This window comes from Mirounga angustirostris, unplaced genomic scaffold (assembly GCF_029215605.1).
Source record: "Mirounga angustirostris isolate CCGP_5_RB_7025 unplaced genomic scaffold, mMirAng1.0.hap1 SCAF_8, whole genome shotgun sequence".
NCBI classification, from domain to species: domain Eukaryota; kingdom Metazoa; phylum Chordata; class Mammalia; order Carnivora; family Phocidae; genus Mirounga; species Mirounga angustirostris.
In genome coordinates, this window is record NW_026991716.1 from 128806581 (window position 1) to 128833973 (window position 27393).

Below are 27393 nucleotides of genomic sequence, written 5' to 3' on the forward strand. Positions count from 1 at the left end.
TTTCCAAGTCCTGCAGTTTCTTTTCTTTTACACTAATTGTCCTTTGACTTCCATGTGAGCACAGACAGACAGACATCAGAGCACTGATTCACTGTCAGTCAGGGAGCCCGGCTCATTTTTCAAGCAAGGATGATGGATTAGAAACCTGCCTGTCTTAGGCTGCTTCAGACCAGTTTGGGTGGAAAACATGGCAAAACTGATGGACCTAAAAGCAGATCTCTGACCTCAGGCTCAGGAGCACCAGCCTCAAACAAACTGGCCAACCATATATCCCAGGAAATGTAGGAATCATTTATTACCATTCTCACACTGAAAATTATTAACCTGTATGCCTAGAATCTCCCTTTCACTGAAGTGATTAAAAGGTAAAGGATTTCCATAATTATAAATATTGCCTAGTATTGGCCAGCTTAACTCTGATCAATGTCCAGGCTTTAGTTCTCCCCAAAGAGGGTTTTATGTGTAATAGTTGGCATTGAAATATATATGCTAAAATTAAAATGGTTTTAAATTAATATTTTAGAATTCATAAATGAAAAAAAGTTTATTTGATTGGATAGTTTAGGAGTCAGGTAAAATTTTATTTCAGCTGGACATGCTGTGCGGCAGTTTTGAGTTCCAGACCATGTGTTAAAATGCTTTCGAATATGTTGTATCAACTCTGTGGATAGACAGCTATGATAGATTTGGAAACTGAGGCTCAAGGAGGCTCAGTTAGGTGGCATAGTAGCTGAACTGATTCTAGAACCTTCTGATTCCATTTCTATTGCTCTTTTGCCTAAGTTATGCCTCCATGGCCAATGTATAGGAAATAATTTTCATGTTCCTTCATTCATAGATGTACTTATCACGTAATAACTACAGGGTTCCCTTGGGAGTCGATGGCAGGGTAGCACTTGAACTCAGCCTAAGAGTTTGATTACACAAATAGAAAACAGCTGCTCCTCATCTGGGGGCATTTCTGAAGCTCTAATTCCAGACACCAGCCTCTCATTGGGAGATTCGACCAGAATAAGACATATTTTTTACCTGCTTTGATCTTTACTGTGTTCCACCTATCACTTTTAGGGCAAATTTTAGTTTCAAGGAAGTTAAGAGAAAAATGGCAGTGAAGTTGGATTACAGATGTAAACTTGGTTGAGAGGAACAATAAAACTGACCCCTTTTCCCATTCCTTGTAAATAACTGTCCAAGTCTTGGGGACGGGGCATAAGAGTAAGGAAGGAGAGGGGGAGGACAGAAAGAAAAGATGCTGGGAATCAGGCTCCCCAGGCTCCCCCGCTCCTCCACTAACCTCTCTTCCCCAAAAGAGTGCCCTTCATTTCATCCCTGGATTTCCAGGCACTTAATCCACTTGATGGTCAGGTGTGATAGGAGACATTTGTGTTTTCGTTGTAACTTGCACTGGGGCTGTTAGCAAATCCAGGCCTCTAGCTATTTTCCTGACTCTGGCCAGAACACTAACTTGAAACCCAGAAGCACTGCGAGGGCAGAGGCAAGTCACTGCTGGTTTCCTCTTCTACACACTCAGACCCAACAAACACCCTAGGATCTCAGGGACTACGGGTATTTGCCTTTCCATTTTGCCCTCTTTTCTCTCTCTCTTTTTTTTAAATAGCATAAAGAAAAACATACTATTCAAAATTAAAGCGATTTCACTCTATTACCCCAAATATGCCTCTCTGATCCAGTGAATTGATAGGATTTATGTTACATTGTGAAAGTGAACATTAATCAGAGGTATCTAATTTGGGGATAGGGAAGGACTTTAAAGGTAAACACAATTAGAGAAATCGCAAAGAAAAAAAGAGCAAGAATTGATGAGTCTCCAAAAAAAAAAAAAAGTATCACAGTTTAAAAACAGGGAGGAGTGCCTGTGTGGCTCAGTTGGTTAAGCAACCAGCTCTTGATCTCATCTGACTCTTGATCCCAGCTCAGGTCTTGATCTCAGAGTCATGAGTTCAAGCCCCACATTGGGCTCCTTGCTGGGCGTGGAGCCTACTTAAAAAATAAATAAAATAAAATAAAATAAGATAAAACAGGGAAATATTTGTGGCAAAAATGGCAGAAGAAAGATTGAAATTACTATATAAAGAACTTACATAAATCAATAAAAGGAGTAAATGTGTGCAAAGAACATATTACTTCTCAGAACTTAGCTCTGCAAAAGGCTAAGAAGAGAAAATGGTTTTTTTTTCTTTTTTTCTCATTTTTTTTATTCTTATGTTAATCCCCATACTAAGAAGAGAAAATGTTTATCTTCATTAATAAAGAAATTTGAAGTGAAACAATGTGACATTACTGTTGGTACTTCAGTGGCAGACAGAGTTAAGTGTCCTGGTGCACGGGATGAACAGAGGGCATGATGAAATAATCCACTGATGGGAATAAAATTGGTACGTTTCTAAAAAGTAGTTTAGTAATTCATATCAAAACCCACAATAAAATAAACACTTGAGATTCTACCTAGTTTGAAAGCCCTGCCTGCCGAAAGTGCTGATTTCATAGCTATCTCATCAAATCCCAAATCTAGAATCATCTAAAGACATCGGGCATGTAAGATCGGATGACTCAAAGTCCCAATCTACGATATTGTGATAATGATATCTGTTGGCTTCCAAGAAATGTGAACATATCTTTTACTTGAATTAGAGTACATAGGTTATAGTATGTTGATTTTTTTAAAAAATCTAAGTCTCATTATCTTAGAGTTGGTTTGGATGTGAACTCAAAATTCTTTCCTGCTGGCTTTACCACTCTAACCAGCCTCCAAAGTTGGAATTGGCTCCATCATGGCCTGCTTACCACATTGTCTGGGGCAGGCCATTTCTAAGCTCAGTAGAAACACACATTTGCCAATAGAAAATATTATTTTCCATAGGATACAGATAGAACTGGATTTGAAGTTGGAGCTTTTAGCTCGGATGACTTATATTTTAATTAAGCTGGTCTTTTGAAATTTCACTATGTCAAATATTCCTAGAATAATTAAGCCATGCCCTGGTATTTCTAACCACTTTCATTACAGTTAAATATTTGTTGAAATGGAATTGGCCATGCTATGTCAAGAGCACAAACTCCTCTGTAAAGTTGTTTATTCTCATGGAGTATCACTACCAATTTGCAGAGATTTTTCTCTTTAGCAGAGCTCAGATATCTTCAGGTTGCCAAATTAACGAAGGGATTGTTTTCTAGCTCATTGAATTAGAAAATATGTTTATCTTTCATTCACTTGTAAATTTGTTATCCCAAGCATCACATTCATAAGTGAGAGAAGTGACCTGTAATTTTTATGGTTATAACCAGGGTTTGAACAATCCCATTATTGTTTGTTTCTACATAGAACCAAGAAGCCAATTTCCACCTTCTAAATGAACAGAAGGAGCTAAGGATCTGCACCAGTAATCCCCATTTGTCTCTGCTTTTTGAACTCCCTCTGTCCTACACAATGCCACACACCCAGAGCCAGCCACCTTGTGTGTCAAGGAATATTGTCGATTTCATTGATTTCACAACTTGGGTCAAATTTGATTCTTGAATACTTAAAAATATACTTTTGTTAATTGTGTGGACTTGCTGGTTTCCGGTGCCAGAAATCCAGCTCTAACTAGTTCAGACAAAAGGGAAATTTGTTGGAAGAATACAAGGTATAAATCAAAGGGAGAATTGAAAAACCAAAACGCAAGAAGGACGAGGGTGAGCTGGGCTCACAGGGGACTAGAACCGGGAACTATGAAGTATCTCTCTGGCTCTCTCTCTCCTTGCGGACCAGCAGGAAGTGTGTCCCCCCTCCCCTCTTCTAGACCTCACTCACAACTTCTGTCATCACAGAGGAACTGGCTGGCTCCTTGCTAGTTACGGTTCAGAAAAATCTTGAGAAAAGACAATGAATGATTCAGCTGAGTCAGGCCCCCACCCCCGCACCAATTGGAAGACCAGGAGGAAAATTCCTGTGGTACAGATCACGTGATCCCAGAGACTGGTAAATGTTGTGAATGAACAGCCACCCAGAAGAGTGACCACCACCGTGTCTGTCTTTTTAGATTTGTTTTTGAGGGCTCTGCCCAGTATTTCCATAATTGGTCACAATAAACAGCTACTTTTGTGAAAATAAGCTGGTAAAAATATCATTTTTAAATTGGGAAAATATAACAAATTCATAGAAAAAAATTAAAATACATCACAAATTCACCACCCAAATGGAAGTACTACTTACATCTTAGTGCATGTCTTTCTGGTCTTTTCTATATACGTATACTTTCCTATATGTAGTGTATCATTGAGATCATGTTAAATGTACAATTCTACATTCTGCTGTTCATCTAAATGTAAAAAGAATACTCTTAATAACATTTTATATTTATAAATCCCTTTAGATCAGGGAATCTATGACATCAGATGATCTGTGAACTTCTTGAATTTATATGCAAAATGTTATAGGTATAACCATACTCTATGTATTTCTCTTGGGAAGGGGTACCTGCTTTCACTAGATTCTCAAAGTGGTCTGTGACCAAGAAAAAGGTTAAAGGCATTCCAGTTTCCAAAGCACTCCCACATAAATTGCAATAGACTCATAACTGATGCATATTTAATATTTTACTTTTAACCAGTCTCAAGTGATATATAGGTTCATGGCATGTGGCAAACTATAACCTGTGAATGCATGAATTTGAATCCGAATGTTCAAGCCCGATCCTTGTGGGTGAGCCTTGCTGGTGTCTAGCATCTTAGCTCAGCAAAGCTCCCTCACCCTAACTTGAGGACTACTGCTCTTGTGAATATTACCACAGCCTGTTTGAATGCATGGTGGGCGTTAACGCTGAGGGAGGCTGAGTGGGCAGGGAGGGGAGCCCGGGAGCCAGGGTTCTAAGGAGAAGAGACTGTGAGACAGAATGTAAGCTCTGAGGAACGTGTGTTTTCAATACTGACGGTGAATTCCAGAGGCATGCATAGCATGGACTGGCCATTTTAGCGTAAAGCCACTTCGCCATCTGAATCACTAGGGCTCTTAGGCACTGAGCTTGGAGCAGTGATTTCAGGGAAAGAGCATGCGATAGGTCACAACCAAAAGTGGATTTTTCAGGAAAATTATCAAGTTCACCTCTCTCAATTAAACTAACTAGCCAACTATTATTCAAGGTTCCCCTCCCTGGTGTATACAACTTCTGCGGATTTAACCCTCCAGATCCCTCCTTGAGTCTGCACTGGCTGAACTTATAGGATCATGGCCAACTTTGCTCTTCAGGCTGTGCTGCCTAGTGCTCTCCTCTACCTCACAGAAGTCCCATTCTCGGCTCCTACGCACACGTGTATCTCTTTTTGAGTTTTCCAACTCGATTGTGGTGTTTCACTGGGATAGCCTTCACTCTCAACAAGAACTACATTCACCATTTGAACTTGCCTTGGGTCTGGCATTGCGTGTTAGCCCAGGGGAGCCCGGCTTGGGGGTGAACATACCCAGGCCACCGCTGTAATGGCGCCTTCTCAGGAGAGCCAGCTCTTCTCCACCTGCTTTGTGTCATGGCGTCAACCATTTAAAACGCCTCCGTTCAGTCCAATCCATTCCCTGATTTGCCACATTGTTAGGTGCTCTGTCACAAACTATCACTTTCCTCAGAAATGTCAAGCTCCATTTCTCAATTATAAAATTCTATTAAGTTTCTCAAGGTTCAACTCTGCCTCTTATCATTTGATGCTCAGTCATCACATGTGAATTTAGAGTTTACCTTAATGAGGGAAAAAATGTATTGACCATATAGGTTCTATGCTACACAGAACACAACCAGACCAAACAACTGACAAAATCCAATGGTAACGACGGAATTATAAGGCAACTCCTTGTAACTTTAACCTGGTTTTCAGACGGTCTCCCCTGGACCTTTGTTTCTTATTTTTTGAATGGTACAATTTCACCAGGTCCTCATCAAAATGTGAAAAGTAATCTTGAAATTCTTCGGTAAAGTGCTTAAGTTTTTCCCAAGAAAATGACCTAATATCAAATAAGAGCACACTGCTAAAGTAACTTTCAGTTCCACTAGGAGTATATTACAAATAAACTGGCCCTTCCCTAGTATTGAGTCAAAGAATTATTCTATACAGTAATCGGGGAAGGAAGGAAGGAAGGGAGGGAGGAAAAGAAGAAAGAAGAAGGAAAGATGAAAGAAAGAAAGAAAGAAAGAAAGAAAGAAAGAAAGAAAGAGAAAAAAAAGAAAGAAAGGTTTTGAAAAATAGTTGCCAGTGATTGATTTTTTTAAAAAGCCTTCAAATGTCATTTAATTCCATTTCTATCAACTTAATTGCCTATTTTATGTCAAATGCCCTATTTCTATTTTCTTTATTCACTAATTGGATATTTTCAGGCCGAATATTGCTATCTCACAAAATAGCCTATTTAATAACCAACTCTAGGACTATTAGTATGTCATAAAAATTTAGTCACCTTATCACACAACAAATGGACACTGAATGTAATCCAATATTTCCAACCAAAAGTTTATACATAGATGTTGCCACTGGGCCCTGGGTTCTTGATCCCTAGGCCTTTCCCAATTTTTTATTTTATTATTTTATTTTATTTTAAAGATTTTGTTTATTTATTTGAGAGAGAGACAGCATGAGCGGGGGGAAGAGGCAGAGGGAGAGGGAGAAGCAGACTCCCCACTGAGCAGGGAACACAACGCGGGGCTCAATCCCAGGACCCCGGAGATCATGACCTGAGCTGAAGGCAGATGCTTAACCAACTGAACCACCCAGGCACCCCAGGCCTATCCCACTTTAATTTTTTTTGCTCAGTATCCAAATTATTTATGCAAATTTGTTGTCTAATAGCAAAATAATAATAATAACAATAATAATAATAATAATTTACCTGGGAAAGTTATTGCAGATGGAAATATTTATTCATTCATTCATTCATACTTATGGAAGCCCTACTATGTGCGAAGTGCTGTGCTAAACCTAGAGACTCAGCAGTGAGCAAGATAAAGTCTCTGATCTCAAGAATCTAACATTCTAGGCCGAAAAGGTACTCAGTTTCCATTTTCCTTCCTGGATTCCATTTCTTTCCCAGATAAACAAACAAGCAAGATAATGTGATAATGATAATTATTGTAACTAAAATAAAACAAGGTGACATGACAAAAGATCATTGAACTGGGGTAGGCTTTAGTTAGTTAGCTATTCAGTTTGTTTAAACAATTCTAAAAATTTCAGGGTAAATTTCAAGTAAACTATTCCTTAAATCAGGAAAGAGAAGTATTTTTCTAAAGCTGCTTTTGTTTAGATTTTTAATCACTAATTTCTATTTGAGTGGCTTTAAGTGGCTTTTCGTGATGTAGCTGGAGTAAGAGACCCCCAGTCTCTGCTCCCTTTCAGAGACTGAAGAAAACAATCTAGGAATCTAATTCCAACTATACTAATAATCGGAGCAGCTCCTAAAGGACCTGTGGTCACTTTCTAACCAGGCAGCCAGGAAAACAAGATCCTAAATACTATTCTGCATTACAATTGTCTCGCTTCAATAAATGCAAATGGGGGCGCCTGGGTGGTTCAGTTGGTTAAGCGACTGCCTTCAGCTCAGGTCATGATCCTGGAGTCCCTGGATCGAGTCCCTGGATCGAGTCCTGCATCGGGCTCCCTGCTCGGCAGGGAGCCTGCTTCTGCCTCTGACCCTCTCCCCTCTCATGTGCTCTCTCTCTCTCGTTCTCTCTGTCTTAAATAAATAAATAAATAAATAAATAAATAAATAAATGCAAATGGAAGGGGAGAAAAACCTAGATAATGTACAACAGGGAGTGCTTGTCTACTTCCCTCCCTATGAGTCTCCTTTTACTCTGTTCCGGGAATCCACATATTTCTTAAGTGTCAAAAAGGATGCAAGGAGTAAAAAAACAAATATAAAGCAAAGTAAATTTGATCACGATGTTTTAACTCATTAAGGTTAATGGTTTCTTCTAGGCGTCTTTCATCAACACTTCTGTATCAAAGTCATGTTCCCCTCAGAAAAAGAAAGATCAAAGAGCAAGAGATATTGTTGGTCTTAATTTGGAGACCAAGGAATTCTAAATTCTTCAACTTTTTTGGCTTTTGGGAAAATACATTCTCTTTTAGGTGATGCTTATAATTCACAAGAGTGAGTTCATTTGGGTAAAACCTGGACTCATTAGTTATGAGAAACAAGAAATGAGTAGCACATACACTCAGGTATTAGAGGGCACAACGCCCAAAATATACATCCACACTTGAACTGCCATTTGCATTTGGGCTTATTTTACCATATCAAAATCAGGGACCTATATAGATTTTTTTTTTAAGATTTTATTTATTTATTTATTGGGGGGGGCGGAAGGGGGGGGAAATGCCGTGGGAAAGAGGAAGGTGCAATAAGCTGGAGAGAGAGAGAAGTGACCGTAGCTTGTCACTAGAGGCCTGACAGGACCAGCACTGCCCTGCTCAGCTGCTGAGGGATATTCCAGACATCTTTTACTTAAGCATTCAAAACTATGAAAAGCAAAAACTGGAAGAGAGAAAATCATTCAATGTGGGAATCTTACTCTATAAGAACCAAGCAGGTAGGTCTAATAAATCGGGCTTTTCCCCTGCTCAGTGGTGTGTGGAATGATTTACTACGTCCATAAAGGAAATTAAAGGACTCGGAGCCGAGAGACCCTCCAGGGGCCCGAAGCCGGGATGGTGCAGACAGGGCGGTATTTGAAGACGTGGCTCTGAGGCCGAGGGAGTGCACGGCTCGCAGCTGCCCTGAGTCCATGGGGGACGGCGTTCAAAGAAGTCGCGGGGTCACTGGCAGCTCTGTCCCACGGCTGATTAACACCATGGAATGTGAAGTCAGCATGGGGAGCTTGCCGATCAAGCTGCAGATTTGCTCCCTGGGTCCCGATCGCAGCGCTTTGTTCAAGGGTAAGGTGGCTGTCACTTCTTAACGCGGCCCCATACAATTTCCCATCGCTTGTCAAAATTAGCAGAACGCTTGAAATAGAACGAACGTGCTCGGGCTTCACCATGATCAATTAACTGTGTAGAAAACGGAATAAAAGTGGTTTCGAAGAATCTGGGCCGATTTGCACATTCAAGCCATGCAAGAAACCAGATACTTGGAGAATCCAGAGAAGAAAGCGGAAATCTTAAAGGAGAAAGAAGCTTCAGCCTAGGGAAGGGATGACCTCTCACTGAGACGTCCTCAGTAGTCCTAGTTCAAGTTAGCGTCGCCTGGGAACCAAATGCGCTGCGGCAGTGACTCCTACATCAGTTCCAGCGTGACACCGAGACCACGGGGGTGGCCCTGACGTCAGAGCTGAGCTATTCTTAAACTCTGATGAGTTACTTCGGATTAAGCAGGGGTCCCAGGCTTCGGGAATTTATGTAACATGAAAAAAAAAAAAGAAAGAAAGAAAAAGAAGGGAAACATGGAACCAAAATAGAATGGCCAGGGGTTTTTCATCCTGGTCAAGTCAAAACAAAAAGAAAAAAGGAGAAGAAAGGAGGAAGAGGAGGAAAGAATTATTCTATACCACTATGATTTTGAGGGAAAAAAAAAACGGATAGTTTAACACCCCCCAAAAAACCCTAAGAACATAGTCTTCAAATTAAAAAGACATGAATTTATATTTATGAAAGAAGTCACTCATTCTTACTTTCTCACAGGCAGGCTTTGAGGAACCAGTGGATGGACTAGCATAGGATATGGGCTTGGCATAACACGAGTTCGAATCCTGACTCTGCCACCTGCTTACTAACTAGGGCAGGCTGCTTCCAGTCCCTACCGCTTAGCACTGTTTTCTGTGAAGCAGAGATCCTCACTTAAGGGCAGGAAATGAATAAGAAGGAAATGAATCTGGCACATTAGGGAGCCAAGCAGGAGAGAGGAAAGGTCCCCCTTGGTACTCCCGCCCCGCAACATGAAGCTGCTCCTCTTTTGGACCACAAACCCCTCTTGGCCAAGGGTGGGATCTTGTCCTCTTCCCTGTTAAGGAGTCTCATTGACCTCACCTGGGGTCCAAGGGTGGCACGGTTGGCTAAGCTGCCAACTCTTGGTTCCGGCTTAAGTTGTGATCTCAGGGTCGGGAGATAGGCTCCCCCCTCAGTGGGAGTCTGCTTCAGATTCTCTCTCCCTGTCCCTCTGCACTTCCCGCTCATACGTGCACTCTCTCTCCTCTCTCAAATAAATAAATCTTTAAAAAAAGAAAAGAAATAGGGCGCCTGGGTGGCTCAGTTGGTTAAGCGACTGCCTTCGGCTCAGGTCATGATCCTGGAGTCCTGGGATCGAGTCCCACATCGGGCTCCCGGCTCGGCGAGCCTGCTTCTCCCTCTGACCTTCTCCCCTCTCATGCTGTTTCTCTCTCGCTCGCTCTCTAATACATAAATAAATAAAATCTTTAAAAAAAAAAGAAAAGAAATAAATAAACTTGACCTCACCTGACTAGAGATGGTCCCTGAAAAAGATGAGTTAAGTGGAAGGGGCCTCTGGGTCCTGCCCATCCCAGAATTCTCCTGGGCCAATGCTGGAAAGCCCCTACAGCTGCCTAGGAAACCCCTCATTTTGATTTAGAATGAAATTGATTTGTTTGTCGACCATAAAGACAGATGGAGCCTGTGTTGCCAAAAAATGGAGGGATTTGGCTGTGAACATCTTATATTCTAGCTACAAGATTTATATCAGAGTATAACATGTGGCTGTAAAATGGAGAGAGAGAGAGTGAAGCGTGATCACTCTTTTCCCTACTTCCCTCCTGCAGGCAAACGACATGCAGATTTTAAAGGAAAAAGCTAAGGCTCTGGATTTGAGACTCAGATATTAAGGACAAAATGATTTAACCTCCTTCCTGGAATATTCCAAAATGCTATTCTAAATGTTGATTTTTCTCAGAATTAGAATTGAACTCTGTAGCTAGCTCATTTGAGAGGAAAATAGGGTGCAAAGAACAAAGGCCCTGCCCCAGGTCACCTTGGGGGACGCTCCCTGGACCTGCTGTCATGAGAACTGCACTCTAAACCGTGCTTTGATGGCTCATCTCTTTTGCCTCTGTTTCCCAATAGAAATGTCAAACTAACACCAGCCCTTGCTCTCTGACAAGATCAGAGATCTGGTGAAGATCAAAGAACACTGTAAGTTTGAAAAAATTCATAGCACTACTATGATAGGATATCATTGTGATTAGAGCCATATTAATGGAATTTCAGGTCCATTCTTTCTTTAAAGACCTAATGTTTAAAATTAAAATATTAAATAAAATAAATGCTTGTCTAGGTCTGAAAGAACGCATGGAAAACTCGGCTTTCAGCCATGGAGTAACCCAGATGCCCTTGAAGCTCTCCCACCCCTGAAATGCTGGGCAAGATGGGCTCCAGTGCCACCATGAATTCCAGTCCTGCCATCTGTGGAGCCTTGAGACCCTCTGTAGGATTCTTGTGTTTTCCAGAATCTTCTCATGGTCTCTTTTCCCCTGAATTCCTTCTTATTTGTGTTGAAGATTTGGGGAGGGTCAGTAGGGCAGAGACAGGGAATACAGACAGGTTTTGCAAATGACATATCTGATAAAGGATTAGTATCCAAAATATAAAAAGAACTTAGACAACTCAACACCAGAAAAAGAAAAAAAACATAATCCAATTTAAAAATGGGCAGAAGACATGAACAGACATTTCTCCAAAGAAGACATACAGATGGCAAATAAACAGGAAAAATGCTCAACATCACTCATCATCACAGAAATGCAAATCAAAACCACAATGACCTCACACCTGTCAGAATGGCTAAAATCAAAAACACAAGAAACAACAAGTGTTGGCAAGAATGTGGAGAAATAGGAACCCTCAAGCACTGCTGGTGGGAATGCAAACTGGTGCAGCCACTCTGGAAGACACTATGGAGGTTCCCCAAAAATTAAAAATAGAGCCATATGATCTAGTACTCACACTATTGGGTATTTACCCAAAGAATACAAAAACACTAGTTCAAAATGATATATGCACCCCTATGTTTATTGCAGCATTATTTATAATAGCTAAATTATGGAAGCAACCCTAGATGGATAGATGAATGGATAAAGAAGTGGTATATATCTACAATGGAATATTACTCAACCATAAGAAAGTATGAAATCTTGCCACTTGCAACAGCATGGATGGATCCAGAGAGCACAACGCTAAGCAAAATAAGTCAGAGAAAGACAAATATCATGATTTCACTCACATGTGGAATTTAAGAAACAAAACAAAGGGAAAAAAGAGACAACCCAAAAAACAGACTCTTCACTATAGAGAACAAACAGATGGTTACCAGAGGGGAGGTAGGTGGGGAGATGGATGAAATACAGGGGATGAGGAGTGCACTTATCATAATGAGCACTGAGTAATGCATAGAATTGTTGAATCACTATATTGTACACATGAGACTAATATAACACTGTATGTTAACTATACTGGAATTAAAATAATTTTTTTTTAAGACAGGTTTTACAGCACGACACAAAATCTTTCACAGGAGAGCCTGGTCCCCCACCTCCCCTGGTCCTTTTTCTCCTGCCTCCCTTCTCGGCTCTTCATGAGTCTCCCTTTGGGAGCAAACCTCCCCAATTCCATGCCTTGTCTCCTGAGGAGTGACTTCCCCTTCCTGATATCTTGACGCTGGCTGACATCCCAAGGGTCTCACCCCACCAAGCAGGCTCCTCAAGGCATTTTTTTTTTCAAACAGAGGGTGACCCTTTCTTAAGAGGCGTTCAGATAGATGGCAGCGGTTAGTATAAGGACACCTGGCTAAGGTAGCGCCCCTGTGAGAACAAACCTGTTCTCACAATGTGGTTCTCTCACCCGACAGCATCAGCATCAGCCGGCCGCTTGTCAGAAATACAAATCTGGGGTGGCAAACCTATAAAATCAGAAACCCTGAAAGCGCAGCCCAGTGATCTGCATTCTTACAAGCCTCCAGGAGATTCCGATGCTGGTCAGATTGGGAGAATCACTGAATGCTCTGCAGATGGTCAGCGTGTCTGTGGCACCTGCCAGTGAGCATGCAGCAGTGTCTGACGTGTAGCACATTCCAGAAAGAGTAGACAAAGTACTGCGCGCCAGCTCTGGGATGCCATGTGAAGAGGAAGAAGAAGCCATTTGAAACACAATTTCTGCTCTTGTGACCTGAAACCAGCCATGAGAAAGCAATGCGTGAGCATGTCGTCTTAGAGCCTCAAGTCAACGTACAGCTACTCAGCCCATGTTTTGGGGGATGCAGATGGGAAAAGAGAGACTGCACACGACTTGAGGTGTTGGAGAAGAAGAGCCCGCCCGGGACCCAGCTCTCCGGGTATCCTGGCCCCCAGGGTGTCCTGGGATTTCCTGCCTCCACAGCCCCTCTGTGGTGGAGGATGATTAATGACTGAATTTCGTGGTTCGGCCGTGAATCCATCAGGGCTCTCGGGGAGAACTCAGTGTGGGCTGGAGGAGTTAGAGAAGGTTGCCCTGATGGGAAACTCGTGCTGGGCTTCTTTTCAGAACAAGAAAGATCTGGATGAGCAGAGATTTATAGGATTTTCCTTTTCCGGTTTTGGTAACTTTCCAAAGCATGGAGAGAAAACGCGTAGCAAGCTTTTCTTTAGTGGACATAAATTGTATTTGTCCAAAGAAGGAAGCTAGATCCAAACAGCCAAACAAAGATGTAGGCCAGGCCCGCAGGCCTAGCATGAAATTGTGGCTGGGCTCTTGGCACACAGCCCCTTGGCAGGTGGGTCCCCAAAAGATGCCAGTCTCCTCCTTTCCCAGCATGCCCCTCAAGGGTGGTCAGGCCACGGTTCACCTTTCTCTTCACCTTGATGGTGCTGTTGGCTTTCTCCTGTCTCTCTTCTTAGTCATGTCTGCCCCTCCTCTCTTGCCCATCCCTTCTTGGGTAATTCAGCAGCAAAGTCTGACGATTTCTTTGACTTAGAGATTCCCCAGCCATATGTCTGTACCACTGCCAGCACAAGGTCCTCCAATAGTGGTAACCTTGGAGTACTTGCCATGTACAGGAAGGAGAGTGAGAGGTATGAAAAAGCCAAGGGAAACCTTGACAATTTCCCTTCAAAGAAAGCAGGCTGGAGCCCCGGGGAGGAACAAAAAAAAAAGCTAAATTCACTAATTTTGGAAAGAATGTGACTAACCTTCAACCTACAGCATATCGGAAGCAGGAGAGCCTGTAAGGGACATTGATCATGCAACCTCTAGCAGCAGAATCTGACATACCGCATGCATGCATGAATGAATGAATGGAAAAAGGAAAAGAAAAGTGCCTATAGAGCTTTTCAAGCACCTGAGGTGTAAAACACTCGTGCACGAGTTGATAAGTTGTCTTTCAATGGTATGATAGTGTGGTGAGCTCTAGGGAACCCCCCCATTGATAGCAAGTGGCTTTGTTAGAATCTTTGTAAACTAGAGCTAAATACAGTCTGTTTAGCTACCTAGGTGAAAAACTAATCCACCAAAAAAAAAAAAAATAGCTAGCTGAAATTGGGATTAACTACAAATCATCTAGAATTGCAGTTGATTTGATTTGTTAAAAAACATCGGCAGCTTTGTCCCAGATGTCTGTGTCGAGGGAAGTGGTGGGAGGGTTGTGGAAGTGGCAAGTGAAATGTAAAATCAATAATTCAATAACAGAGCTTCTTCAGAGGCTTAAAAAAAAGTCCTTTCTGTGTTAGACCCCAGAACAAGCCCAAGCAACTATGCTGGTCACATAGCAAGGAGATATCTGTGTATTCCAACATCAGCAAATACAGCACGGCTCTCTCCATGATAACACTTCTAGAGGTCACTGAGCATCTTCGGACCGGAAATCTAGATATCTTTAATAGTTAGGCAGCAATGTATTTCAGTTAAAAAACACTGTCTTTTATCTAATTTTTTTTTAAAGATTTTATTTTATTTATTTGAGAAAGGGGTAAGGGGCTGAGCAGAGAGCAGGATGCAGGGCTCAATCTCAGGACCCTGAGATCATGACCTGAGCTGAAGGCAGTTGCTTAACTGACTGAGCCACCCAGGTGCCCCTTTTATCTAATTTTTTAAAGGTCAGCTCACTCCGACTTTTTGGGCACTTTTTGAGCAATTCCTGGAAAAAGGTCACATCCCAAGAATGAAGCTGCCATGGGGCTTCTGTGTTGACCGGGGTCCCTGAAACAAACCCAAACATTGCCCAGAGCTCAAGGAAGTCTAGTTCTCAGCCTGAAAAATAATCTAAAGTTACATATTGCTCCGCTTGGAGGTCCTAGGAACTAAGCAGGTTAAAATGAGGTTCAAAGGAGATTCTTAGGATTTCTGACCACTGTGTACTGGGTAACCCAGGGTCTCAATTATCCAGGTGTCTATCCACCTTCAGTGTGCAGAGCTCAGGGATCACAAATAATAAGCCCCATTGATCCCACACGATTGAAGAAAGAAGCATTCTAGCTCATTGTCTATTCATCTCAATAGCTACCTCCTCAGTGCTGTTAATATTGCTCTCATAGTTTGTGTTCATGTCTGGCTTCCCCGACTATCCTATGAGCTCCTGTAGGATGCATTTCTTCATGCACTTCCTAGTGGGTACTCAGTGCCTGATGTCAGGAATCAGTTAATGAAGGTGTATTAAATAAGTTAATTTTTCATATGCGACAACAATGCAATTCACACTTAAAATTTTCAAAATACTATTTCATCTTTGCTTACTCAGGTTATCTCCACGTATTAAACTTTGCACAGTTAATCCTATATTGATTAAATGTGTCTATTTTAGGTCAGTTATTTGTGTCATATGCTGGTAAATTCTTAAAAAGCAACACAACTCTTCAGAACTCTGAGTCTAGATGGGATAATCACTGGCATTTTCCAATGTTTCCACTGTGCGTTATCTAATCAAGTCCTTTCTCAATTCGGAGGTATTCACTCCCTTTTCCATATGTGGGCATCCTAGCTGGAGAGGTGAAATAAATCACCTGAACTCGCATTGCTCAAGAAAGAAGAGGAGTGGGATTCAAATGCAGGACTTTTGATTCTATATCCCATGCACCAGAATTCCTTCTGACTTAACATCCCTAAGCACAAAGACACCAATATTAGAATAAGGGAGTTGACTTGAAATCAACTCTGGTCTCAGAGCACGTGGTGGAAGCTGCTTTTTCACACTCAGTCCCACATCCCACATGCCCACCTCACTGCTTCTCTCCTCCCCCCACCCTTCCCCTCTTTGTCCACCCCCAGCTTCCCTTCACACAGCAGCAGACCATAGAGGAGAACACTTTTTGTCTCACCATGACTGTTGTTTAGATTCCTGATAAATGGAAGTTTCCTTATGGAAGCAACATGGAAATACATTCATGCAATGTGTTATTACAGAATTCACAGTGATTTTTTTTTTTTTAAACATTATCCATCACCTGAAGGTACACTTGAGAAAGGACTTTATATGATTTTATAAGACTGAATTGAGCTAGGGGGGATATTCCTGATATTGGTCCCCATTTGTCAACCAAGCTACAGAGGTTGTGGGGGGGTGAAGCTTGGGCCTGGGGTCTCTGTGACACTCAGCCTGGAGGACAGACTCGCTCTTGAGCGTCTCCTTCCACCAAGGAACACTCTCCTGAGTGCGAATCAAACTTCTCTGACTATATCCGCCTGGCCCTGAAAGGTTTAGTGCTGTTACTTGAAAGGAAATGTTTATTATTATTATTATTATTATTATTATTATTATTATTCTCAGATTGGTCCCCAAGGAAGAGAAAGAATGGATCTGAGCCAAATGTTTATTCAGTCAAGATGAGAAAACTCAAGCCACATAGGGGAGAAATCTATTTCTTGCCAAGGGGACAGGCAGAGGCTACAAAAAATAAGATGTTGGGATGCTTACATTGCAGATTAAAGTAGAATCCTCTCCTTCAACTTCCCAAACTCTACTCTTAGTCACCATTAGTCTCATTTTAGCTAATCTATCCAATTTAGCTAATCCGCATTTTATACATTTGGCAGCAAATTTGTGTTTAAGTGATCCTCAAAAACCCCCTAACCCTCAGCAACCACGATGCCTAGGATGGGTCACGGAAAAGGGTCATCTCCAGTCTCACGGGACCAAAATGCCATTTGAATGACAGTCCAACACAGGCCCAGATGGTTTCCTGTGTGACACCCAGAATCATTCTAGGTGGGGAAACAGAATGCATCCGAAAAGTAAAAAAACCCAGTGCTCTCTGCTCCCAAAGAACTAACAAGCCAGGTGGGAAGGCGAGATCTAAACAAAAGCCAACAGCACTAGAAGGGTCAAATGATAAGAAAGCCAACAAAGTGAAAAATGACACAGAGCGACTGCCCTACATTCGAGAAAGACCATAACATCCTACAAAAAAAAAAAAAAAAAAAGTATGGCAACAGTTTTAATGGCAGCCACATAGCTCAGTCCTGATGAAAAGGAGCGGAGGTGTTTGCTAACGGGCCACGTGGTTGGCGTGTGTGGTTCATGTGGCGGGCAGACGTAGGCTGAGGTTCAGTCCGCGGAGCTGAGCTTGCTGCTTGCCATCCTGGGGCCGCTGTGTGTTGCTTTCCTACAGCTACGAGTCACGGAAATTGTTCAATTCATTATCTGATCCTCCTTAGTTCCAAGGCGGTGTCTCAATAAGACATAAAGACTTTTGTCTCATTTTAGCACACTGCTCTTTTTTATAGGACATTAAAAAAAAAGAAGAAGAAGAAGAAGCAAAAATGTGTCCTGTGTCTTGTTTTAGGGACAGAAGGTAAAAGTGCCATGTAGCTCCTGGGGTGTGTGGGGGGTGGGGGGCAGGCCCTGCTCCAGGCTGTTGGGAGGAGGGGAAGTCACCTGGCCTCCTTATAGCCAAGCCAGTCTCAGCTCCCAGCCACTCCCCTGGCCCCAAATACTGCAGGTTCCTGCCCTACTCCCCTCTCCCAGACCATTCCCTGAATCTCCTGTAGTTTAAGACAAGGACCCTGAGCCTGAAACAGGATTGGCTGCTCTTGTTAAAGCAGAAATTTGGGCCAAACAGGGCCTATCCTGAGAGAAATGGATGAGTTTTAATAACTGCAAAGCTTGTACTGTGGGTTGTGAATGATAACATACGAGGGTGTTTTCAAAGAACTTTAAGACCTCTTGCTGTTGGAAGGCGGACTACCTTGGCTATTTATTAGATCCAGTTGCAAGTAAAAACTACTCTTAAAAAAAAATGCAGCTGTCTATAGTCCAAAACCATGGAAACCAGCTCTCTCTGCAAACAATGAGCCTGCTTCCAGCCAAGGCAGCGAGAGATTCTCATTTCTCATGATTTTCTTCCAAATCCCAAACAGCAAATGCCTTTAAAATGCACAAAAGAGCAAGGAGCCTACTGAATTGGCAATTATTCCTGTTCCTTCTTAGTAAAGGAGGGGAAGGCATAAAAGATCTGTGTTTTGCTACTTTGGGGTTTCCAAAGACAAAATGGCCTCAGGACAAGTTAACCCTCAGTGGAGAGAACTGCATGGAGCTGCAGAGGGAGAGTGTTTGGCGTTTTCCTGACCAAGGTATGTTTTCTTTTTCGGCAAAGGCCTTGTTCCCTCTGGAACGACGTGTGCTAGTTCCAGAATGAACCCCATAGAAACCACACTGCTTTCAACATGGTTCCAGTCAGCACATAGTTTCTCAGTTATAAACCACCCTCCCCCTCATTCTCCAATCCCAGATAGTCCACGGTCTGCTTTCCAAACACACTCTTGCAACAAATAGCGATAGTCCGTATAAGCTGGAATTTGAAATATGCACCCAATTGCAGGTCATGTTATCAGAGTCATCCTTTCAAGGTCTGACCTGTTCAGCCGGTGACTGACCCACACAAAGCGGAGACAACTGAGGCCTGACGCTGGTGGAGGCTGTCCACCCCAACTCAGCCTTTCTACCACGCTGCCTCCCCGTGCCCACAGAGCCAAGGCAGTGTCCTTGTGACAAGGACCTTCTGTTCACACCAGCCTGGTGGCCACTGTGCATATTCACATTGGGGCAGAAATTAGCAGCCCAGGATGGCTTATTATCTCCTCCTGAGAATTTCCCCACTGCCCTGGAATGGGTTAGGTTACCCCTATGTTCCCCAAAGATCTTGCACTTCTGCTGCCTTAGCATCTGGGTCCTGATCCCCATCCTCCACACGCCTGAGAGCCCCATTCTGTCTGCTGCTGGACCATTGGTCCTCAGTTCAGTGCCCTGCCCACAGCAGAACCTCAGTGAACATTCCCTGAATGTTGTTGGAAAGAGGATGTCCACAGAGACCCATGCTAACTATCCATTCATTAGAAATGAACCTCTAGGGGCGCCTGGGTGGCTCGGTTGGTTAAGCAACTGCCTTCGGCTCAGGTCATGATCCTGGAGTCCCAGGATCGAGTCCCGCATCGGGCTCCCTGCTCGGCAGGGAGTCTGCTTCTCCCGCTCCTGCTCCCCCCTCTTGTGCTCTGTCTCTAAAATAAATAAATAAAATCTTTAAAAAAAAAAAAAAAGAAATGAACCTCTACTGGTAGAATTTCTATGAGAGAAGTATCTGAGTAAGAGACATTGAGAACAGACCCATCAAATAAGGTGGCACTGCCTTACCAGTCCTGTAACCTTCACAGGGCGCTGGAGTCCTCTGAGAATGTGATTAAATCTATGGTGAATCCTCTACCCAGAAAAAAATTTGCATGCACACACACACACACACACAGATATACATGCAATCTTGCCTGCAATTTCAAGAAATTAGAGATAAAAAGGATCCGTTGAAATACATCCCTGGGACCCCAGGCTGAGAACATCTGCTCCATCTTAGTTGGATACTTTTCTCCATTTCTACGTTAGATTTCTAGCTGCCTGAGGGCAGGAAGGAAATCTTGGCCAGCCCTGAGTCTACCAGTAGTAACCACTGTTGCCTGCACATAACAGGGACTCCATAAATGGTCAGAGAAAAAGTGCACCATACTGAGAAAGGGTGAAGAGTTGACTCTCAAGATTCAGCAAGAGTTCTTATCTTAAGCAATCCACCAGGAGCTCCTGCACTTTCTCTCCCCCTGTCCACACCCACCCCCAAAGAAACAGGAGCATCCCTATGACTTGCAGAGCAGGGACTAAGGGGTGTTTCTGACATTGGTGCATGGTGAGTGCCGCCAGGCACCTGCCCTAGACCAGTTGGACCTCAATGCACTGTCCACTGTGGCAAGAGAGAATGTTGCAGGACCTCCCCGGAGGGCACTTTGAAAACTCTTGGGGGCGTTTTTTGGTTCTCACAATATTTAGGGATCACCATCACTTTTTTGCGATGTGCAGGCAAATGCCACACGGCAAAGAATTGTCCAAAGTCTCACATCACCTCCCAGTGTGCCATCAGATAATCACATAGGTGAAAACATGGCTGTTGTCTTGTGATCCTGGATCCTGACTCCATGTTACATGCCCTCACAAAGTAATGGGGTGGGTTGAATGTACGCTGCATTTTTCGAGAATGCAGCTACCGCTGAAGTCCATGTAAGATTGTGCACTGTTTGGTTTGGAACTTTATCAAGAGTTGTTCACCTTTTGAAATATCACAATGCCAATATCTACACCTCTGCTGGGATTTGCGTCCCCAGTGCGCCTGCAGCAGGCTGCAACGAGAGCTACAACATTCACGGTGATTCGACCCAGACTTGCAAGCCCTGACCACCTCCTCACATCTTCTAGCGTCACGATGCCTAAACATTTACCATTTACATGGATATTCTTCTTTAAAATTATTTTTAGTATTTCTCCTTTATATTATAGTCAGGGCATCCTATTGATTTTTTTAAATTATGTGCATTAGTCAGTTTTATTACCTAGATATTTAGTTTCAAGAGAGTGAAAGGAATACAACAAAAAGTTTGCCACGGAAGGGGGAGAAGTGTGACAGTGAACTGTGGCAATGCCATTTAAATGCTGAATCATCGAGGATGCTCTTAACCGGGGCGTCTGGGTGGCTCAGGCGGTTAAGCGTCTGCCCTCATCTGGGGTCATGATCCCAGGGTCCTGGGATCGAGCCCCTGGTCGGGCTCCCTGCTCAGCAGGGAATTGCTTCTCCCTCTCCTGCTCCCCCTGCTTGTGTTTCTGCTCTCGCTAACTCTCTCTCAAATAAATAAATAAAATCTTTTTTTAAAAAAAAGGATGTTCTTAACTGTAAGTAACAGAGCGCTAAATGTGGCTTAGACTATCGCATAAAGATAATTTCTTCATAGAGCCAGAAGCCCAGAGGTAGGTAGTTCCGACACGGTTTTAGCGGCTTCCTGAGGTGGAAAACAACCCAGGGGATCTCCATCCTTCCGTCTGCTGCCTTCAGTGTGTTGGCATTTGCCCACAGGCTTGGCCCTCCAGCATGAAGACTGCAACCACCCCGTTTGTAGCCAAAAGGCAGAGGCAAAGATTTCCCTTGCATGGCTCTTTTATCAAAGAGGAAGAGTTTTTCCAGAAGTTCAAGGGAAGACTTCCTTAATGGTTTAATTCACGGAGACTTCCTTGGATGCCCATGGCTGCAAGGGCAGCTGGGAAAGCCAGTCTTTTCATTATGAAGTAGAGGTGGGCTCTGGGGCAAGGATGTGGGGGAAGGGCGGCTACTGGTTACAATCAGAAGTGTTTGCTACCCACTGGAGCACGCTGATTCACAAACAACAAACAGACAAAACCAAGGGCACACGGTAGCTTTAGCATGATGCTTCTATATGTTGATGCTTCAACTAGAACATAAGCTTGTGCATTCAGACTCTGCTTCATGCGCTTAATTCTCCATGCCCCCTTTGTTCCTACTTGCCAGAATTTGATCCCAATGCAAAGTGGTATGTTCTGTGTACAGAAAAAAATTTTGAACTCTTGCAGCCTACCTCTGGGATCTCCAATGAGAATATGTGCAATTATACAAAACTCTTTACACATGCAAGCTAGTCTTAGTCTGATAACATCGATCCCAAAGAATACTTAAGGAGCAAAACCGTAAGTTTATTTTAAACTCGGTTTCCCACCCTAATTAGGATCTACAATGGGACAAAAAAATCTGCGTGAGATTGGAATTTGACAGCGTAACTGTCAGATTCAGAGCAGAGACCTGCTAGGCTACACTACTTGAATACTGAGAATGTGACCTTTTGGAAAAAATCCAGAACTAGACAAAAAAGAATCATTATAGACTGAAAATACAGCGAGCAGAAAAGAGAACAATCTGTCCTGTTTTAATTCCCATCGACCACGTTCTGTTCAAGACCTAGACCACAGTTGGGCAGTAGAGCCAAGAGCAAGAACGGGCAAGGCTCTTCCCTCGGCTGCTGGACGGTGAGCATCGAAGCACGCTCTCGGTGCTGAGCGACGGAGTCACAGTGCCAGTGGCCACGTGTCTGCACCTGCCCAGGAAGCCCCAGTGTGCTCCTATTACTCCCACTCTAATTATTAATACCTCTCTTCTTTTCATCCTCCGAGGGGGGCCCGGTTTGGATGATCCATTATATGGTCACCCCATTAACTGATGGAAAATTAAGCATCAACTCATGCCCACTCCCCCAGCTTTAGGGCTGGAGAAAAGAAAGCTAAAAGAAGGAGAAAGTTGTAGGGTTGGGGAGTTGGGGCAGAAAAAGGTTAACAGGGGAGGAAAAAAAAAGAGTAGACAAATTAAAAAATTTAAAAAAAAAAATCAAGCCTCAGTTAGAAAGAACAGAACCCCAGAATGCCGTTCCTCCAGGTAGTCTCCACCTCTGCTGGGAGGGCTGGGGGGGAGGTGGGGAATCTCAAGACGGCCGGATGAATGGATGGTTTGTTTCCCTCCAAAGAGGCTTACAGCTGGACAACCGTAGTCCAAATGCCAGCCCTGTTTCGCAGGCAGGCTCCTCAGGCCGCCAAGTGTTACAAGCCCTTCACAGAGCAGTGGATTTTAAAGGTGAATTGAAACTATTTTAAGATCCCTCTAGGGCAGCAGATGGACAGAATGACGGATTGTTACTACGGTGGGTTATTTTCATTCCTGGCCCAAGCGTGCACACAGCACTGTAGGCTCGTGACTGGTGGGGTTCGCTCTCTGCGCAAGCAAGATGCGTTCTATGAAATCGGCGAAGGAGGGAGGGTGGGAACCAGATTACAGGTTCTTCTAAATGAAATTTAAAAGTACTGACTAGGCCATAGTAAGACTAGGCAAGCCCACGTGGAACTCTGCTTTGACCTTATCTTTGCAATCCAATCGGGAGAGAGAGGAATGACATGACATGAAACTGTCCTTTCAGGAGTTATAGTCAGTAAGTCAAAAACTGAGACTTCTTTGGATTGGACCAATGCCATCAGATTCTTTCCCCAAAGTAACAATAAATTTTGGTATAGCTCAGTGGTTAAGAGTTCCAGTTCTGGATCAGATAGCCTTGACTCAAATCCCAGCCTCACCAGTTACCGGTCACGTTAGGTGAGTTTCTTAACCTCTGTGTATCTCAGGGGATACAAACGGGGATAATCATCCCACCTGCCTCATTAGGTTATGGAGAGAGGTGATGAGTGAAATGTTTAGAACAGTGCCTGTTACATACTAGTACTTATTAATTTCGGTTGTGGCTATCACCATTATTAAATGTGTAACCACAGGATCCCATTGTAACCTCTTACACGTACAACTTGCTGTTACCAAGTTGACGAGCCAGGATCGATGTTTTATTTTTTTGTTTTGTTTTCAGTGATTAGCCAGTGCTATTTTGATAAGGGTCCCAGTTTCCCTCCCTTGAGTAGGCTGGTGGCGAGAAGGTTTGGGGAAGAACAGAGATACTATAAAACACAGTAACAGGGTTGTATAACTCTGGGGCGCTTCTGTACTGTCCTAGTTATAAAACACTGAGAGATGGAAGGGGTAAGAAGTTGATAGCAATTAGGGAGAATTCCCCAAAACTGGGAAGTTAGGGCTAGAATGTTCTCCTACCGCAAACATCGGCTAAGAATTTATGCACAAAAACCCTTTACTAGGATCCTTCTGTACTACAAATATGTATATAATGCTCAAGGAGCTCATGTATTCATTTATTCATTCTTCAAATCTGTGAGCATGTATTAGGTAAAACCAAGAACAGTTTTAGGGCTAGAGAGAGAACAATGAATACAACAGAGCCCGAAGCTTAGGAGACTCTCCAAATATGAGGGACGCTAACCAATAACAATCATCAGATGTGACCTAGATATGGGATAGTTTGGGGGGACTCAGGGAGAATAGGGAAAGGTGCCAAACTCAGTCATTTGACGAGTGACAAGTCAATCTCAGGTTCTGGCACTACCAGAAATGATGTATGGGAGAGTTTCAAAGTGGGTAATTCCTGATTTGGTTCAGACTGAAAAGAGCAGGAAAAGCTCCAAGTCAATTTAGCATCGGCAGCAAGAGGAGAGAGGGGCATTGGATGCGACGGGATAAATAACACACACAGGCTCTTTGCTGACAGTCTGGTGAAGTCGGGGTTACTGATGTCTTTTGACAGGTGTGGAACCTAAAGCTGAGTGTTTAAGTAGCTTGGTCAAAGTCTCTAGCTGGGGAGCTGCGGAGCTGGGTTAAGCAGGTGGGTGTGGCTCTAAGCCTTGGTTTTACCACTTCTCACTGGCGCTCAATTCCAGGAAGACTATTGGAACCCAGCCAGGATATTGTGGAAGAAAAACTAAGAGCATATTGTGACATTCAGAGTGATAGTAATATGTTTAAAACTAGATTGTATTAGGAAACCGACAATGCCAGGTGTACCCAGGTATGCTCAAGCCCGGATGACAATTCAAACAAATTAAATTCATCAGTAACATCTGGATAAGCCCAAAGACAAAGTGCTCATTCATTCAGAGGGATAGAGCTGCCCAGTCAATCAGATTACTTGTGACCTCATGCTCCCTGAGACGCCCATCTGGCCCAGGGATTTATGCAAATGAGTACTGGATATTCATAAAATCTCTGTCTCCCCCAGTCAGGAGGTTTAATTTTCCTTATTGGCACCCTTGCTGGTGCTGGTGGAGAGGCTCAGGGAGGTAAGGCTGAGGCCTCTGACATTTTTTGCTGCAGTTCTGTTGTCATAACTATATTCTTGGTAGAAAGAGCACGAAGCGCCAAGGAGGAAAGGACAAGACCTGTGTTTGAAAAAGCAAAACTTGGGCGCCTGGGTGGCTCAGTCGTTAAGCATCTGCCTTCGGCTCAGGTCATGATCCCAGGGTCCTGGGATCGAGTCCCACATCGGGCTCCCTGCTCGGCAAGAAGCCTGCTTCTCCCTTTCCCATTCCCCCTGCTTGTGTTCCTGCTCTCGCTATTTCTCTCTCTGTCAAATAAATAAATAAAATCTTTAAAAAAAAAAAAAAGAAAAGAAAAAGCAAAACTTGTCTAGAAATCTCCAGCAGATTTCTCCTATGTTTCATTGGTTAGAGCTGGCTTTGAGGAGCTTGCCGCTCAGTGAGGACATACACGTGTGCACACGCAATTTCAGTATGCCTGGGTTCTGATTTCCAGTGTGTTGGCTTCGGAGCCATGGGAGTGTCAAGTAGTGTATAAAGATTTACACTGAAATTTTAAGAAATTAACTAAGGGCTAGAGATATGTTTTAGTAGGTTGAAAAATGTTGGTTTTCTACTTGATCATCACATTATCACGAATAGCAAACATACCATTTATGGAAAACTTGCACATTGAAAATGCTTGTTTCGGGCGCCTGGGTGGCTCAGTTGGTTAAGCGACTGCCTTCGGCTCAGGTCATGATCCTGGAGTCCCGGGATCGAGTCCCGCATCGGGCTCCCTGCTCGGCAGGGAGTCTGCTTCTCCCTCTGACCCTCCTCCCTCTCATGCTCTCTGTCTCTCATTCTCTCTGTCTCAAATAAATAAATAAAATCTTAAAAAAAAAAAAAAAGAAAATGCTTGTTTCTAAAAATGCTTATTTATAAAGCCTCAGAATTCACTAATGAGGTCTGATCACATGGCAGATCATTCTTTAACCACTGGCTGTTCTGTGCTCCCAGGTCTCCATTACCGGAATGTTTGCATAGAAGATTCCGTGCTCTTCCAAACTCAGCACTATCATCTTGGTGACATCTTTCAATGAGGTGAGCTACGTGGCCAATGTCATAATCCCTTTGCAACTTGAAACTTTTACTGACTCCAGTCAGGATTTGATTTTCACTCGTGCTTAATCTGAGAGCCCGTGTACAATGGTCATTGGCATTTTCTGGTTACACGTCCGCTCAAAAGTGTAAAAACGCTCAAAAAACATGCATCCCTAGAGGAAAGGCACACACTCCTGACCAGGCCAGCGACATTGTCATGAGAGGCCCCGGAAGTGGATCTCGCCTGGGAGGTGGCCCTACCATGCTGGCAAGTCTCTCTGTCTCCAAGGTTGTGGGCTCTTACAGCCCGTAAGAGACCACAAAACCTTTGCCAGGCAGTTTACATCAGATGGCCCTTAAATGTGTGTGTTCGTGCCCATGTGTGCCCACGTGCCCACGTGTGTTCATTTAAAATTTTTTACTTTCTAAAATATTTCATTCTGGGGCACCTGGGTGGCTCAGATGGTTAAGCGTCTGCCTTCGGCTCAGGTCATGATCCCAGGGTCCTGGGATCGAGTCCCGCATCGGGCTCCCTGCTCCTTGGGAGCCTGCTTCTCCCTCTGCCTTTCTCTCTCGCTCTGTCTCTCATGAATTAAAAAAAATAAAAAAATAAAATAAAATAAAATATTTCATTCTGAAAAGGAAGCAAAGGGTGTGTGATGTTTCCATAGGGTGACCCCTATGTGCTACAGGAACCCAAAGGAGGTGCATTGTGTTTGAGGGGTCAATCAAGACCCCACAGGGGGTGTGGTATCTGAGCTGACACTTGAAGGATTTTGAACTCCCTTCCTTGGACCCCCACCCCCTTCTGATTTCGGGCAACCCCATCCTGGAGACTGGGGAGCAAAGCCTCCTTGATGGAGACAGGAGGCGGGGTGGGGGCAGGGGGTGGGGGCGGCGGGTACCAGCCTCACTGCCCCCAAACTCCTCCCAGATGTGGTTCATTTTGCTTTGTGTTGATTGCTTCAGCCTGAAGTTCAGACAGTGACCTTTCTGAGCCTTCCCCAGGGCTGAGCTTCACTGTGGACATCGAGGATTGTGACCCTCTCCATCTCTCCACCTGAACGCGGAGGATTCTTTCCCCTTCTGCACAGGAATGGCCTCTACTCATTATCGAGATTTCCATGACAGCTTTTAAATGTCAGTTTTGTGAGTTTTAACACAGAACATTTGAAAACAGTTTTCTTTTTGGCTTATCCACCACAGTTTGAAAACAGAGTTTGGTGTTTTTATTGTTTCTGACAGTCCTTGCTCCCCATTTCTCTTCCTAGTAGCCTAAGTATTTCCAAAGGGTTTTAATATAGGCCCCAGCTCTGTTCTAAGGGGATGAAAGCAAACACATTCCT

General features: G+C 43.4%; 1 protein-coding gene across 1 annotated transcript in view; it reads left to right on the top strand.

Moving 5' to 3' along the window:
- UST (uronyl 2-sulfotransferase) overlaps nt 1–27163 on the top strand; it is a 331357-nt gene extending 304194 nt beyond the window's left edge. The window contains exons 8-9 of the mRNA XM_045865722.3: nt 25964–26047; nt 27056–27163. Of these exons, the coding sequence (XP_045721678.1) occupies nt 25964–26046 (83 nt within the window). The 3' untranslated portion in view covers nt 26047; nt 27056–27163. The remainder of the gene's footprint in view (nt 1–25963; nt 26048–27055) is intronic.
- The last annotated feature ends 230 nt before the right edge of the window (nt 27164–27393 follow it).